Below are 15,031 nucleotides of genomic sequence, written 5' to 3'. Positions count from 1 at the left end.
CCTGCCCAGGACGAGGGCCCTGCTGGGTAAAACCCCATCTGCCCTCCCCTCGGGTAAGCTTCTCCTACCCCGCCGTGTGCTGAGCTCTGGTGATTTCGGTAGGGTCACAAAATGCATCTCAGTCCATATGGATGCTGCTTGTTAAATAATCCTACAAGGACGGCGGGGCTGGGGGCACAGGCAGGTAGGGCCGACTGCTGCTGCCACTGTGGAAATGGCCACACGCCTTCCCTTCAGGTGTCTCTGGGGGTTACAAAGCTTCCCGTTGCAGCTTTTGGGGAGTTTTTGTGCATCATGGCCTAGGGAAATGTTGGCCGGGGTCGGGGCAATGTCCTCTTGGGGCCATGCCTGGGGAACCCCAACCCCGCTCACCCTCACCTGACCCGGGGGGAAAGCTGCCGGGAAATCAGGAACACAGGCACTGGGTTTCTATTAAAAGAAAAAGAAGAAGCTCACAAGTTTTCCAGAACTGGATTTATTGTATTTGCAATTGTCCTATATCTTTTTTGATCCTCCTCTGTAAAGACGTTGCATGCCCTCGCCTTTCTAACCACAAGGCCTGGTAGTGGTGCCTTCATTCAAGCGCTTTATTATTATTTTTTCCTCTGAGAATAGTGATAAACGACGGGTTTCTGCATCTTTTATATTGGGTGCAAAGTACTTATTTAACATACAGAGGCTTAAATTCTGCTTTGTTAAATCTTTAGGTCAATTTAATGCATTTTATTGGTATTCTCACAATACAAACAGGAGCCTTAGAACTCAAACAATCTATTTATGGAGAGATGGACACACATGGTTTCATACCAAGTTTTTTTTTCTTTTTTTTTTTTTTTTCTATTTTCTAACTCGTTTTTCATAATCACTTCTTTTTGCACAACGACAACCTCAAGCTGACAATGAAATGCACGCGGTAGAGCCACGGGAACCAGACCGGGCTCTGCTAGGGATGGGGAGCCCTTCGCCACCCCGCCGCCCTGTCCCACCAGAGCCCGGGGACAGGAGCGTGGCTGGGAGGTGACAGCTCACCCGACGGTGCCGTGCCACCTCGACCTTCCCCGGCGTGAGGCACGGCTCCGTGCTTTGGTGCTTCCCATTCTCAGAGCACTTGGCACCTCTGCTCTACTCGGGAGACAGCTGACTGCGGCGGTGGAGGTTTACTGGCCTTACTGCGTCGTCTCGTCCCTAGCATGGGTGGTGAGAAGTCTCTAGCACCATGAACAGCCGTTCCCTGACTCAGTTCAAGTGGTAGTAGGAGTGTATGTGCACATACGGTCCCCACCTCTGCGTTTTGGTGTGGGGTGCCCAGCCCAACGGGGTGAAACGAGCCGCGAGGCGCAGGGCTGGGGAGCTGGCTGGGCTAAGCTAAAGCAAGCTGAAGTTTGCCTGGTAAGAGGGGCAACAACACCGGATGCCTGCATGAACTGCCACTGTCCCCAAAAGGTTAACTCGGAGGAAATCCCACGTTCTCTTACAGCAAGGTTGGTTCATGGCTCAGGGCTGGTAAGACAAGGAAAAGGCGCAGCCCAGAAGCGGTCTGAGCATCCTTGAAAGCCCCCGTATGCAGCCTGAGCCGAGCGCTTTGCCACAAAGGATAACTGTGAGCAGAGCTGAAACTGGGGCTCTCAGGCCCCTTGTTGCAGCTCTCGCACAGACCCACTGATCACCCGGGAACCAATTTAGCTTCAGCTTTCCTGCCTTGCTTGAAGCAGAGGCCCTTCAGGAGAGCTCTGGGCAAGGAGCATGCATACCAATACATTGCCACCGCCTCATTTTCCTCCCTCGCACGGCCACGGGTCCTCCGCCAGCTCAGGTGCACTGCAGGGCGCCTTGAGGAAAGGCTCCTACCGAGCACGAAGTCCCCTGTGTCCCTCTGCAGAGCCACGGGAAGCAGGGAGGAACCCAGCCCTGCCACCAGCACCATCGCCCTGGGGACTGCGACCACGGGGTGTGGGAATGGAGGTGAAATCACAGCCAGACTGACAGAGGATGGGACTGTGAGGCTGTTAACGAGGACACTTAATTAGTCACAGCTGAGGCAGGAAGGATGCTGCAGCGCACAGCCGCCGGCAGCCCCAGGAGCAGGAAGACCCCGTGCTCGCTGCGCGCGTCCCCCCCGATAGTACCCATGGCACGGGGTGAGGATTGGGTCCCCTCGTGTCCCTCACGCAGTCACCTCCGTGGCCCCGTGTGGCATCGCGCAGTGCTGACAGCGCCGGTCCCAATGTCACCGACACAGAGCTCAGCCCGACACATCCCTGGCTTCAGCAGGGCCACATCCACCGAACCTCACGGCACCAACACAACAAAGGCGAGAAAAATGGGTTTCCCAGGGCTCACACCTGCGTGGGTGCCACGTGCCGGGCTCCCCATTGCGGGGTCATTCTCCTGTGGGACTGACTGCCAGGGAAACCTACTGCAAGAACAAGCCTCCACCCGAGGACAAGGCAGGCCTTACGTGGAGGAGGGATGCCCCCAGCCCTGCTCCCCACCTCCAGCTGCTTGTCCGCCCCGCTGACAGAGGGAAAATGGTCGTTTCTCTCCTTCTAGACTCCTGCTCATGAGTACATTTCTGATAATAATAATAATCATAATAATCATAGTCCTAAAAACAGTATTTACAACAAGCTCCAGGTCAGAATTACACACCAAGCAAACACTCAGCACCACAGAGAGCAGGACAGGGTTAATATCTTGCAGATACCTTCTCAGATCCCGCCAACGCGGGACACAGACATTAGACAGTTTCAACCATTTCTTACACACAAACATTTCGTTTAAATTACTTTGTAAATTTTTTTTTTTAAACTTTTTAAAATTTCTTGTCACTATATGAATGAGGTGATGCTGGCGGTGACGCCGCGCTCTACACGGATGCTCATCTAAGACAGCTGCTACTATAAACTGATCGTTAGCTACTGTTTAAGAAATTCAACCCTCAGTTCCCGCTCCTTTTCCCTCTCTGCCCAAAATCACGTTTTGTCACTGGCCGGGGCTCGCTGATAACCCCGGGCAGAGGGGCTGGGCGGGAGGCAGCCCTTTCTTCCAGGAGCCTTCCCCGGACATGGAAACGTGCTGCGGCCACAGAAGGGTCGCTCCCGAATCTGGTCGGGACTTCTGGGGGATCAGCAAAGAGCCCAGGGATCTGATTTCCAGCAGCCGCTGCTCTTTGGCTTTCTGTTGGGTTGCTGTGGCCGCCCGATGCTTACTTCAGGCCATAACAAACTCTTTGCGCAAGTAAAGCACAGGGTAGGCAGAAAACTTCAGCTTTTGAACAGATTCAGCCACGGTTTTCAAGAGGGGGAAGAGGCAGGTGAGGCAGTCCTGGTGTGCCATCGCTGCCGTTCCTCACCCCAGGCCCTGTGCCCGCTCCCCGCAGCACCTTCCCCAAGGACTCAAAGCCCAGCGCAGGCATCTCTCATCTCCCCCCCCGGCACAACACATTGGCCACACGCCGTGCAGAGGGCACCACGGCCCTGAATTAAATGTCTCCAGCCCTCGCACGTCCCTTTCCTTGTGCTGAGACAGCAGCTGGGAAGGAGGGGAGAGACGCCACCGGTGCCGTGCCCCAAAACCGCCTCTCTGCTCTATCCAAAGCGTGCCACCGCGATGATTTCTAAGCTCTGCACAGAGGGGAGCTCTCACTGCCCTCTGTCCCAAACAAACACAGCCTCCACCATCCATCTCCTCCACCAAATCCTGCCCTGAGACCGTGCTCACGCGCGGGCTGACTGCTCCACACCACGTCCTACGAGGTGGCGATTCCCCGCAGTGTGTCAGATGCAACATTGCCTCTTTTTCAGTTTTTCAAGCCAGAAACAGAGCGGGCACAGGGTGGGCAGCGCTGCGGGTGGCATTGCAGCTGAGGAAGGCTGTGACAGTCACCTAGCCGGGTGACATTACCATCAGCTGCTAACGCCACGCTTGCATGTTCCCTGCTCATCTCTATCTCCACAGACAGGCAAAGTTGGCTTAAAAATAGGCCTTGAAAAGCTAAAGATAGGAAATGAGCATGGGAACATCGCTTCCACCTTCCTGCAGAGCTGCTCCCGCTCAGCTCTGCCTCACCTGAGGCAGCCGGGCAGGGAGGACCAAGCAGGAGGGTGGCGTGTCCCTTCCACGATCTGGGGTTCTGCCCGGTGCTCCCTGGCCTCTGCATCCATCCCGCGATGGCACCGAGGAGCCGTCACTGGGAAGAGGGAAGGGTGGTTATCATGTTTGCCATCTCACCACCTTGCCCTGTCCCTGCTGGAGCTGCGTTCCTACAGAGGGAGGTCCCAGGAGCACCGGGCAGCTCAGACCCCACGTCCCCTCCCCGTGATGGAGCCCATCGCTGTGCTGCCCCCGTGCTCCTGGCCAAGGCTTCTGCCAGGGCATCAGCCAGCGCCCGCGGGGACGGGGACGGTGGGGACATGGTGCCAAGCTCCAGGAGAGCCCCTCAGCTGTTTCCACACGGGCTACCAAAGAACCACACGAAGACGAGAATTTTGGGGTCGCTGCCTGCCTGGGATGGCCTTGGGTAATGGCCAAGAGCTGAGGGAGCTGCACGCCCCCGCTGCCACAGCCAGCCCCTGCCTCTCCCACGCCTCTCCTACCGCTGGCAAACGGCTCTGCTCGTTACTCCACTACACACAGAGAAATCATCAATTCCTTCCTGATATTCTGAAACTGAGATCTGGCTCAGAGCAAACATCGAGAGTACTAAAAGGCCCGGATAAGAAATCCGTATCTCCGTGACACTGCTGGTTGAATTTATTAACATCTTCATTTTTACATTAGATTAAGAAATATTTTTTTTAAAAAAAGGACAAACCCTCCAAAGAAGCTGATTGATCGACTGATTCTCTATTTCGCGTGAGCTAGCTGCTATTCTGCTTAGAGGTCCCTATGATCTGTGAATCCCCACAAGTACCGAACGATTTAGGATGCAGAGATAGAGAAGCGTGTAGCTGGGGGACGAACACCAGGGGATGGGGGGATGGAGAACCAAACGCTGCATCTAGACAAACAAAATAAAATGTGTTGGTTGGTTGGTTTGTTAACAGGAATCAGGTGCTAGGTGTGTAGAAAAGCCCTTTATCCAGAGATCTCCTCCCGCTGTTCCTTGTTCCTGCGAACTTCGGCTGCGTGCAGTTCCTGCAAGACAGGAGAGGGGACACCAGGCAGGTAAATCTTTAGGGCAAGCCTAGAGCTGAGGGTGTCTCTCGACAGTTACGGGCTGACAGTTTCTGCTCTTTCAAGCTCTATTTTCCTCCTGTCCTGCACGCAGGGTTGGCACCAGCCAGAAGAAAAGCTACCAGAGAAGTTTTGCACCCATTGCAGCCCTGGGGTCTGGAGCCTGCAGCACCCATTGGTGCTGGAGCCCCAGGCATTTACCTGGAGCCCTACACATTTACCCAGAGCCCCACACATTTCCCTGGAGCCCTGCACGTTTCCCTGAAGCCCCCCACATTTCCCTGAGCCCCGTGCATTTACCTTCTCGCGGAGCCGCTCCCTCAAGGCGGCGAGGTGCGCCTCGCGGATCTCCCTGCTCAGCTCCATCTTGTAGTTGAGCTTCTCCTCGGCCAGGCGGCTGAAGTTGTTGTTCTCCTCCAGCGCCTTGTGCAGCACCTCCCGCTCGTGCTCCCGCTTCTCCGCCAGCTGCTTCAGCACCTGCGCCTCCTGGGTCTGGCGAGGCGCCGGGAAAGGCGCGTGAGCCGACGGGAGAGCCTATTCCAGCCTCCCCTCAGCCTCCCCCGAGAGGTTTGGTCTCCAGCCCTTTTCACCTCCCTCCATCCCATAATATTCTGCCAGGAAGGCGCTTGGACCAGTTGCCTCCTCCCTGTGATGGGGCAGCGTTGGCTCAGCCGGGCGCTGGGGGCAGGCGGTGCCGCGGTGCCCTCCTGCGCTCTGCAGCACCACAGGGGCAGGCACGGGGGGTGCAGAAGCCCCCTTCCAGGGTCTCCTTGGTCTTTGAATTATTTCAGCTTTCTCCTCCTGCCCACCACCCTTTAGAATCATTAGATGGAAAAGACACCAAAGACCACCAGGTCCAACCCGGCACCAAGCCCCCCACTGAGCCACGTCCCCGAGCACCCCACCTACAATCTGAGAACCTCCAAGGATGGTGACTCTTCCCTGGGCAGCCTCTTCCAATGCCTCCCAGCCCTTTCGGTGAAGAAATTTTTCCTAATACCCAACCTAAACCTCCCCTGGCACAGCTTGAGGCCGTTCCTCTTGCCATAACAGTTTTCTGAACAGGCTCCAAACGGCTCTGCACTTCTAGGAACAGGACAACCGTGGCCATCGAGCCCAATTTGCTGCCCAAAACAGGCTGCAAACCTTCATCATCCCCACATCTTACCTGACTATGTACAGCTGAGTAACGCTAAGGGTAAGAACACTAATGCTGGTCAGTTTAGATTGCTCCTGAGAAGCCTGCTTTAGGGTTTGGTGCCATTGGTACCCGCCACCAAAAGGCCCCGTCTCGTTACCTTCCTCCTCTCCTCTGCAGCCTCCAGCCTCCTCTGCAGCTCCTCCAGGGACAGGTCCTTCTTCTTGGGGGGGGAGGAAAGGATGGGGCTCTCGGGAGATAAATCTGAAGGCGACTTCAGGATCACCTCGAAGCTCTGACCTGATGCCCTCTTGTCCAGCTGCTTCACCTCCATATCTTGGGGGGAAAAAACAGAGCTCTGTGGACTGCGACACCCAGGAGAGCGTTCACCTGAGGGCACTGAGCTCCTCACGTGGGAATGTGTTAATTCCCGTGTCCTGACCTGGGTGATTTTGCTCTATCTGCAGAATTTCCTAAATAGTCAGCTTCATCCCCCCCCCAGGTCAATACAATCCTTTTAAATTCCCAGCACAGTTGCAGAGAGGCCGGAGTGCCATTAACGCCGCGTGCCTCCCAGCACGAAGCTGACAGCCCCGCGAGCAGCTTCTGCGAGCTTTCTGCAGACAGATATTGGAAGACGTGAGCCATGTCTTAATAAAATAGACTGGGAAGGAGACTGAGATGTGGATTGCTGCCCTGAGAGGGGACTGGGGGGGTGCTGGCGAGGTCCCACATCGACCAAACTGCCGGCAGGGGCATTTGGAAACAATTCTGCAGCCTGCAGGCGAGCAGGTGACGTACCTCCGTACTGGTAGATGGTGTTAGGGTGCGGCTGGGTGTGGAAGCAGGAGCAGATGAGGGAGAGCAGAGACAGCTCCTTCATTTTCTCCTTGTAGGCTGAAAAATAAGAAATAGCAATGAGGAGGGAGTCTAATGACGTTGACCATGTCTGGAGGAGTAAGTTCCTGGGGGAGATTTTCCCTCCAAAGGCGCTGACACGCTTCGGCCCTTGAAATTAACCCCGGAGCCACAGCTGCCCAGACACTTTCTGCATCCCACCTCCAGACTCGGAGGTAAAGGATGCCCACTGACACCCAGAAGCACTTCTCAGCCCTCGGCAAGCTCCTGGTATTTCACAATTCACCGCCGAAGCAGGCAAGGGAAGACGTGGTGGGATCGTGCAGGCAGGGGCTGGTGCTGCTCTGCAGTCTCAGTAAGCGCTGTCCCCACCAGCCTCTGCAAAGGGCAGGGAGATGCACGGCCCCTTCGAGCTCTGCTGCTGCGAGCCCCCACGTCTGCTCACCATCCCTGTGCCCGGGGGATGCTCCGCAGCACCCTCAGTGACCACATATGCCTGCTTCATCCTCGCACTTATTTTCCTCCTAGGCACAGAACTTCATCCCAATGAACCCCCTCCTTTGGCCAACCCGCAGCCCCTGCAGCTCAGATTTTTACTGAGCATTTCTCGGTTTGCTCCACATTCCGGGTCCCGTGCCCAGTTCTGTGGGTATGTGCGTACCCGACGGGGGCAGTTTAATCAGCGATGCGAGCCACAGGGCAGGGCATTTCGATTTTGTTCCTAGTGACAAGGACTTTGGAAAGCCTCTGGGAGCGCCGCATCGTGCAGCAGGAAGCTGGCGCCTGGTGCTGTGCTGCCAGAGCCCAGAGGAGGGTCCCCTGGCCAAAATGGGAGACATTAGCACTTAACAGAAAGCATCGAGGTCCTTGCTTTTCCATTACGGCTGGAAATCCCACCGGGACCTTCCCTGCCCAACCACGGCGGTGGTGGCAGTGGGGCAAGGGCCCTGGGCAGGATCCGGCCCCTTCCCAGCGGTGCAGAGCTGCCCCTTCAGCACCACCGCCCCCAGCCCTGCCAGGTACCGTGGAGGGGGCTTGGGGATGAAGGGGGGGGGAAAGGACCCAGCCCCGGGAAACAGCTGAGCCCAAAAAATGATCACGACCCCTGGGAAAAAACTGACCCCAGCCCCTGGGAAAATAACTGCCCCCTGGAAAATAACCGACCCTGGAGAAACGTCTGACCCCTGGGAAAAGAGCCGACCCCTGGGAAAACCACCAGCCCCTGGGAAAGCAACTGACCCCTGGGAAAAAATCGATCCCCACGGCAAAAAATAAATCACCTTCAAGGGGGTGGCCCAGAGCGACCCCCAGCACTGAGAGCCAGCAGCTGCCACCCTGATGCCCCCATCCTCGTGCAGTTTTTGGTCTGACACCCTCAGTGACAATAAAGAGGTGGCCAACACAGTGTTAGCAGGCTAAATAAGCACGGGCATCCTGCAAGGAGAGGAGGGCCCTGGCTTTATGTGTTTGGGTCTGTCTGGGGCTGTACAGACTGGGAGCAGGACAAGGAGCAGGGGTGGGAGAGGTGCTGAGCAAAGGGAACCACCTCCCATGGGGTGGTGAGACCACAGGGCTCGCCGGCTCCAGCCCAAAAAGTTTGGTTCTCCGCTTCGTAACCAGATAAATCATGGGCTGGTAAGGCACCACAGCGATGCAGAGGCACAGTGAGGCTCATTTGTGTGAACCCAGACAATTAAAGGATGGGACTGAGTGCGCTGTATCTGGCAGCAAGGTCAAAGGAAGGTTGTTTCAAGAAAAAATCGCTGGTTTTGCAATGGTAAGTTTGGAGAAGTACAAATTGCTTCCATAAAGCAGGAAAATATATTTTCATTTATACCACGAAAAGATGAGAAGAGTCCAATTATCAATGCAGCCAAAACACAAGTAGAAGGTAAAGGGGAATTTACCTTCCTCTTACCAGAAGAGGAAGGGGAACCAGTGAAACCAGTGGGACCCAGAAGAATAGGAGCCGTCCACGAGGACAGGCAGATGTGAGGCTCGCTTTGCCTTCTGTCGGACATCTGCTGAACCATCCCCCAGCAGGGGTTTCCAATCACCTGCCTCGTTCCCTCCTAGGTTTCATTTGCAGCCCGTGTACGCCCCATCAAGCCACATTTTACGCAGCCAATAGATTAGCAAATCACTCAGGCTCCGAGGCTGGAACATGTGCAGTGCCTGCAGGAAAATAACCCAGGAAATCTCCCCTCTCGTCTCTCGGCAGGAGAGCAGGGGCCGAGCTGGGCAGCAGAGACCCTGGGCTGGGTCCGTGGTGGGTCGCCAGGAGGGAGAAGCACGGACTGGGGTGCTTGATAAAGGAGAGGAAGGAGCCAAAACGGAGGCGGCCGTCCCAGTGTGTTTGTGGGTTTGGGGCAAATACAGATTTGGACGAGACAAAGAGCTGCCGAGGAGATGGGAACAGGGTAAGGCAGAAGTTCATCAGACGGCAAAGTCAGCAGCTCAGTGCCATGCTGTGTCAGAAACAGCCGTGCTGTGTGACACCGGGCTGTCATTTGGTCCCTTTGGATCTCGGTTTCGTTTTCATTTAATGAGGATGATTGCACTTGTCCATAATGCAGAGATTTTATTATTATTATTATTATTATTATTATTTTGTATAAATACACACAGAGAATGCAAAAATCTCCATTACGGCACTGAACATGTAGAGGTACCTCAGAAGAATAAAAGGACTGTTTGAAAATGTGCTGAGCAGCTCTTCACCATCTGAAGTGTGCAAAGTGCCGCAGCACATACACATGGTCTTTGATCTAGCTCTTTTATATTTCTAAATCATATATATAACACCTAAACCAGGTTCTCTTGGCTTGTACAACTGAAGTCCCAGTAAAGGTACCATAAATATCTAGGTCTGGCCATATGCACTCTATGAATGACTGAAGAGAAAGGAAATAGGTGGTGATTTCTTGAGAACAAGGCGATGGAGAGGTTAGGTGGGAAGGAGGCTGACTGTCCAGCACCAGCCGTAGAAATGGTGCAGGACAGCGCTGAGCGGTGTCCACCAGAACCATCCGGAAAAGGGAGGCAGGGGTAACCCCGACCCACGTAACGCCAGCCGTCCCCTGCAGCTCAGTGCAGGAGGGGAAAACCCCAGGTTCCACCCGGACACATCCCCTGCTGCGAGGCCGGGAATGACAAGCCCGAGCTCCCTCCCGGCTCCACCTTCCCAGCCACACCAGCATCCGAGAAAACCCCACGAGGCTCCCTCCGTACCGCATCATTTCGTAACCGCCGTGAACGGCTGCTGCCGCTCCGATCTCCGCGTTCAGCCCACGGGTGGTGGGGAAAAACCCCCCTGGGGCTGCGGACCCCCGGGCTGCCTCCCCGTCCAGGGTGTCCGACGGCGGGTGGCTTTGTCCAGCCGGCGCTGGGAGGAGGCGCGAGGGCTCTGCTGTGCCCGCGCGGCACGGCCAGCACCGCAGCTGAGCCTGCACTGAGCATGTGCCGCTGCTTCCTCCGCTGCACACAAACAGCCAGGGCCGGAGGGGGAAAACGCCTGCGGAGAAAGGTGGGAGCCAGCCGTGGCTGCTGGGCGTGGGGGGAAGCGAGCCCCAGGCTCTTTTCATCCCGGGGATTTTGTTGGGTTGGACGAACCCGAGGAAATCTTCCCAAGGTGGGGGGATCGGCCCCTTGGGCACCAGCTGCAGGCAATTACAGCCGCTCTCCCTTCAGCACGGATTTGGTTTTGCTGGGGATGAGGATGAAAATACAGAACACTAGTTTTTTTTTTTTTTTTTTTTTTCCTTAATTCAAGGATCTGCTCGCCTTCTCCTCCTGCCTTTCCACGGCTGAAGGCTGTGGCTGAGGGGCGGCTGCTCCCTGCAGAGCTGGGCGAGGCTCAGCATCGCTCCTGCCTCGCACCCAGCGCCCTGTTCCGCCTCCCCCTGCCACAGCCCTCTTTTCCCTTCACATCCTCCCCCTTCACATCGCCTCTCTGCGAGGAGGGAGCCGCAGGGGAGCGTGGCTCCTCTGAAGCACACGCTTCGTGATCCCCTCTGACACGAAAGCAGCCTCTTCCCGCGGGTGGAACATCCCGGCGGGCCGGGAGGGCGAGGATGCACCAAAAGGAGCCACATTTTGTGCCCCCACGTCCCTCATCCACCACCTCGCCCCCGCCTCATGTCCAATGCAGCCTTGGTTTGGGCGGCTGGGAGCCCTGCTCTGTCCCCCCAGTGGGGATGGGGGGCAGCGGGGTGGGAGCCCTGCCCCAGGCGTGCACCCACCCACACGGGGACACTCGTGCAGTTGGGGGTGCCTGTCTCCGAGACGCATTTTCACAGCTCTGCTTCACCGTTTTTAGTTAATGCAAAGCCCCCTCGGGATCAGCTGCACCCTCACCCGCCCCGCGGCACCTCCCATCCTTCTGTCCCTTTCTCTGCTGCCTTTTAAAAGGAAAAAGGGATGGAAAATGCCCGGAGGAGACACAGGCACAGGCCAGTGAAAGGAGCAAGGGATGCTGCCTGGTCTCCTTCTGGCTGGTTCTCTGGCTGGGAGGGGGCACAAAGCACTACCCACTTCTTTTTGTCTCTTCTTTATATCCAGACCTACATCCCGACCCTTTAGGATTCAGCCTCACACCCCCAAGCCCCTCTTTATGCACTGAAAAATTAAGAGCATTTTCAGGATAAAACTTGTTTTATTTTTAAGGAAAAGAAGAAGACCCCCCCAGCCCCACCCCCTGCTCACTGTCTCATTTCAGATTCCCATCTCCTTCCCCCGAGTTCCCAGTCCCAGCCCTTTGAATCCCCACTCTCCAGCTACAAGGGGCAAAACTCGTCCTTAGGAAGCAGTTTGGGACGAGAAGCAGAGCGTCCTCGCTGCAGCCTGGGATGCTGCAGCCAAAGCCGACCCTCAGCAGCAGGCTCCCCGGGCTCTGCTATTATTCCCATTATTACTGCAGGGGGGAGGAAGGGCTTCCCTTGCAGCATTTGGTCTCACTCAACGCCATCAGAGGACCGCTCCCCTGAAGCATCTCCGAATGGAGAAAAGCAAGCTGTGAAAGAAATGCAGGGCTGGGGAGCTCTGAGAACGCACAGAAACCCACCCAGGTTTTGCTGGTTGGGCGTGGGGGGGGATATTTTAGGGCATTGCCATCAGCATCTTGTCCGCATCTTTTTTTTCCAATATCCATTTAGGCAATCCATCATCTTCACACAACAAAAAGCAATTTCTAATTTCTCTGCATCCAGCTACACAACAAGCACGTTTTTCTTAGGAGGATTAAAAAAAAAAAAGAGCCGCCTCACCCTACAAAAATAATTATTAATTGGCATGCAGCAGCATCTTCCGATGGTGCAACGCAATGACAGCAATATTTTAAACCGGCGAGTTTATCGCATGTGTATTCGTATTAAAATAAAAAAGCCCACCTGCTATCTTGCATCAGAGGGGTGTGTGCCTGGGGGAGGAAGGGGAACAATGCTGCCGTAGCAGCTGCCGCCTCATCGAACTCCCCCGAAACGCAAGGAAAAAAAAAAAAAAGAAAGAAAAAGCTCCAGGAAAAAATAAAATATATATGTATATAAATCAGAATAAGGATAAAAAACGAGCCGGGCAGCTTGGGGCTGACCAGGTCCTGCCCTACCTGAGACGGTGCTGGCCATGCTGCCGTGGGGCGCGGGGCTGCGGTGGCGATGGGGAGCGGGCTCGGCACCCGCGGCGGGGAGGTCGGAGCGCCCGCAGCACGGAGCAGGTGGAAGGAGAAGGAAGGGTCACCGGCTGGGAATGGCAATGAGCGGATCAGGCCTCCTTTCCTGGGTGGCTTTGACGCCGGGTCCCTCCCAGTCGGACTGCCTGCCAGAAATGCGGCCCCACTGGGGGGGGGGGGAGGCGAGCAGACACACCCAGCCGCACGCCAGCAGAAGATGGCTTTTCCTCCTCTTCCTCCCTTTCTTGTCTGCTCGGCTGCTTCTCCTTCCTTGTCCCTTGAAAGCAGAAAAGAGCCAATTCTCTGGGTTTTTATTGTTTTAAGCAAGGCTTCTCCAGGCGGAGCCAGCCGGGGGCTGCGGCTGGGCTGTGGCTCAGCGAGGCAGGGCTGCAGCCCCCAGACCCAAATCTTGCCGCATTTTCAGCCTGGTGGCGCAGGGAGGAGGGGGCCTGGCAGGCTGGGTGCTTTTGGGCTCCGTCTTTTGGGGCACAACAGGGGGGTTGCAGTCAGGGGGTGACGGTGCTGTGACAGTAGACGGGGAAGAGAAGCACACAGCCTGCTGGATTCAGTGGCACTTTTCCGTATTTATTTATTTCTGGATTCTGTATTTATTCATTTCTGTATATATGAGCATCAGGATACATTTTATTTCCCATTTTCTACCGTTTCTCCATTTGTGGCTGCTGCTAGAGGCCGGTACCTCTGTCCTTGTGAAGCACGAATCGCAGCACCTTCGGGACCACGAAGCCCCCCCCATCTCCCGCTGACAGCAGCAGCACCCCGGGGTCACCCCGCCGACCACGGCTGCACAAACCCCACCTCGTTTCTCATCAGACACGCTTTGCATGAGGCTCCCACGCCATCAGCATCCCCCCCCGGCTGACAAACCCCGAGTTTCCCAGCGCGCTGCAATGCAGACACTGCCAAACCCTTCCAGCAGCTGCAGGGAGCCATGGGCTCCTCAAGGAGCTGCAGGCGCTCTGGCTTAGGCAGGGATGGAAGCACTATGCTTATGCCTGCCACATTCACTTAAGAAGTCAGAGATTTCCCTTTTTTCCTATTTTTTTCCCCTAATCTTTAAGTGTCCTGTTCCCTCAGCACTGTATGTAAAATGAAAAGCCTTGTCACAGAAAAAAATATATATAGAGAGAGAGAGAAAATAAGACTAATCAGAATAAGATTAGCAGTATCCACACATTTTCACCATGTATTTGGAACAGGAGGGTTTTTTGTTGTTGTTTTTAATCCTGACTGGACATCTAACAGCTTCCTGCTCTGTACAAGGCACATTTTGTTTTTGCAAATCCCTCTGCTTTCTCTTTGGGCTGGATTTCTAGGACTTTATGGGCTATCCTGAAGCCAGCTGGCTGAAGTTTCCTATGTTTCAATAAACACACCTCGCCATCAGTAGGTGAAGACAGCTCTCCCAGGCATGCGAATGCTGGAATAATTCTCCCACTCTGTTCAATATGAGCTTGGGTTTTTATTTACCTAGGAGATCTGATAGGGTCTGTCTACCCTTTGCGACATTCTGGAGCTTCCAGGCATCGATCACAGCTGTTTTCTTCCTTTTATTTAGAAAAAGGAACACTTTCAAGGTACCAGGACGTGTCCCATTGGAATACGCTATACAAGAACTGGTGAGCAAACTAGACTTATGTGGCTATGCAACACATCACACGCTTCAGGTCTGGGGTTGTTCATACTTTCTAGATAACCTGTCATATAAATAATTTCAATATAATTAATTCTGGATCCATCTATAACACCGGGAGACATTTCTTCCTTGTTTTAAATGTAACTGTCTTTTTGAGTTCCCCCTGGTTTTCACTAGGGAGCTTCTGAAGGCATTGGGTATGATTTTTTCAAGATGAGGATTAGGGAAAATTAGTGACTATTTGGCTAAAGTGTCCTCTGCCTTCACCACACCTGACATCTAACCAGGCAGGCTCTCAGGAAACAACAGATTTTCATGGAGAATCAGGAAAGAATTTAATTTTATAGCATGCACTTTTTTCCCTACTCCTTTGTGAATGTTTTCAACATTTTAAACAATCAAACGTTCCTAGATGCCTTTTAACATAGGAAGGGCTTCTGCCAATAACTCACGCTGTCAAAAATGCTGAAAAAAATGCAAGCCTACAACAGCATAGCTGTGCAAACCACTAAAGGCAGCTCTTCTGTTAGCTCTGAGG

General features: G+C 54.6%; 1 protein-coding gene across 1 annotated transcript; it reads right to left on the bottom strand.

Annotated features, from left to right (window-relative positions):
* Positions 1–4,676: 4,676 nt before the first annotated feature.
* Positions 4,677–13,065, bottom strand: STMN3 (stathmin 3). Its single transcript, XM_035343636.1, has 5 exons — positions 12,774–13,065; positions 7,115–7,210; positions 6,474–6,649; positions 5,476–5,667; positions 4,677–5,136 (listed from the first exon to the last, which is right to left on the bottom strand). The coding sequence occupies exons 1-5, from the start codon at positions 12,790–12,792 to the stop codon at positions 5,077–5,079; spliced, it is 543 nt and encodes a 180-aa protein (XP_035199527.1). The 5' UTR covers positions 12,793–13,065; the 3' UTR covers positions 4,677–5,076.
* Between the last annotated feature and the right edge of the window lie 1,966 nt (positions 13,066–15,031).

Source organism: Oxyura jamaicensis, chromosome 20 (assembly GCF_011077185.1).
Source record: "Oxyura jamaicensis isolate SHBP4307 breed ruddy duck chromosome 20, BPBGC_Ojam_1.0, whole genome shotgun sequence".
Classification (NCBI taxonomy): Eukaryota; Metazoa; Chordata; class Aves; order Anseriformes; family Anatidae; genus Oxyura; species Oxyura jamaicensis.
This window is presented reverse-complemented; position numbering and strand designations above follow the sequence as displayed.

Excerpts from the sequence above, each read along its gene's own strand:
- STMN3 (XM_035343636.1), bottom strand. Across the intron at positions 5,668-6,473 it reads CTGCAGAGGAGAGGAGGAAG|ACCCAGGAGGCGCAGGTGCT; the intron begins GTAACGAGACGG and ends GCGCCTCGCCAG. Across the intron at positions 5,137-5,475 it reads GGGAGCGGCTCCGCGAGAAG|GAACTGCACGCAGCCGAAGT; the intron begins GTAAATGCACGG and ends CCTGTCTTGCAG.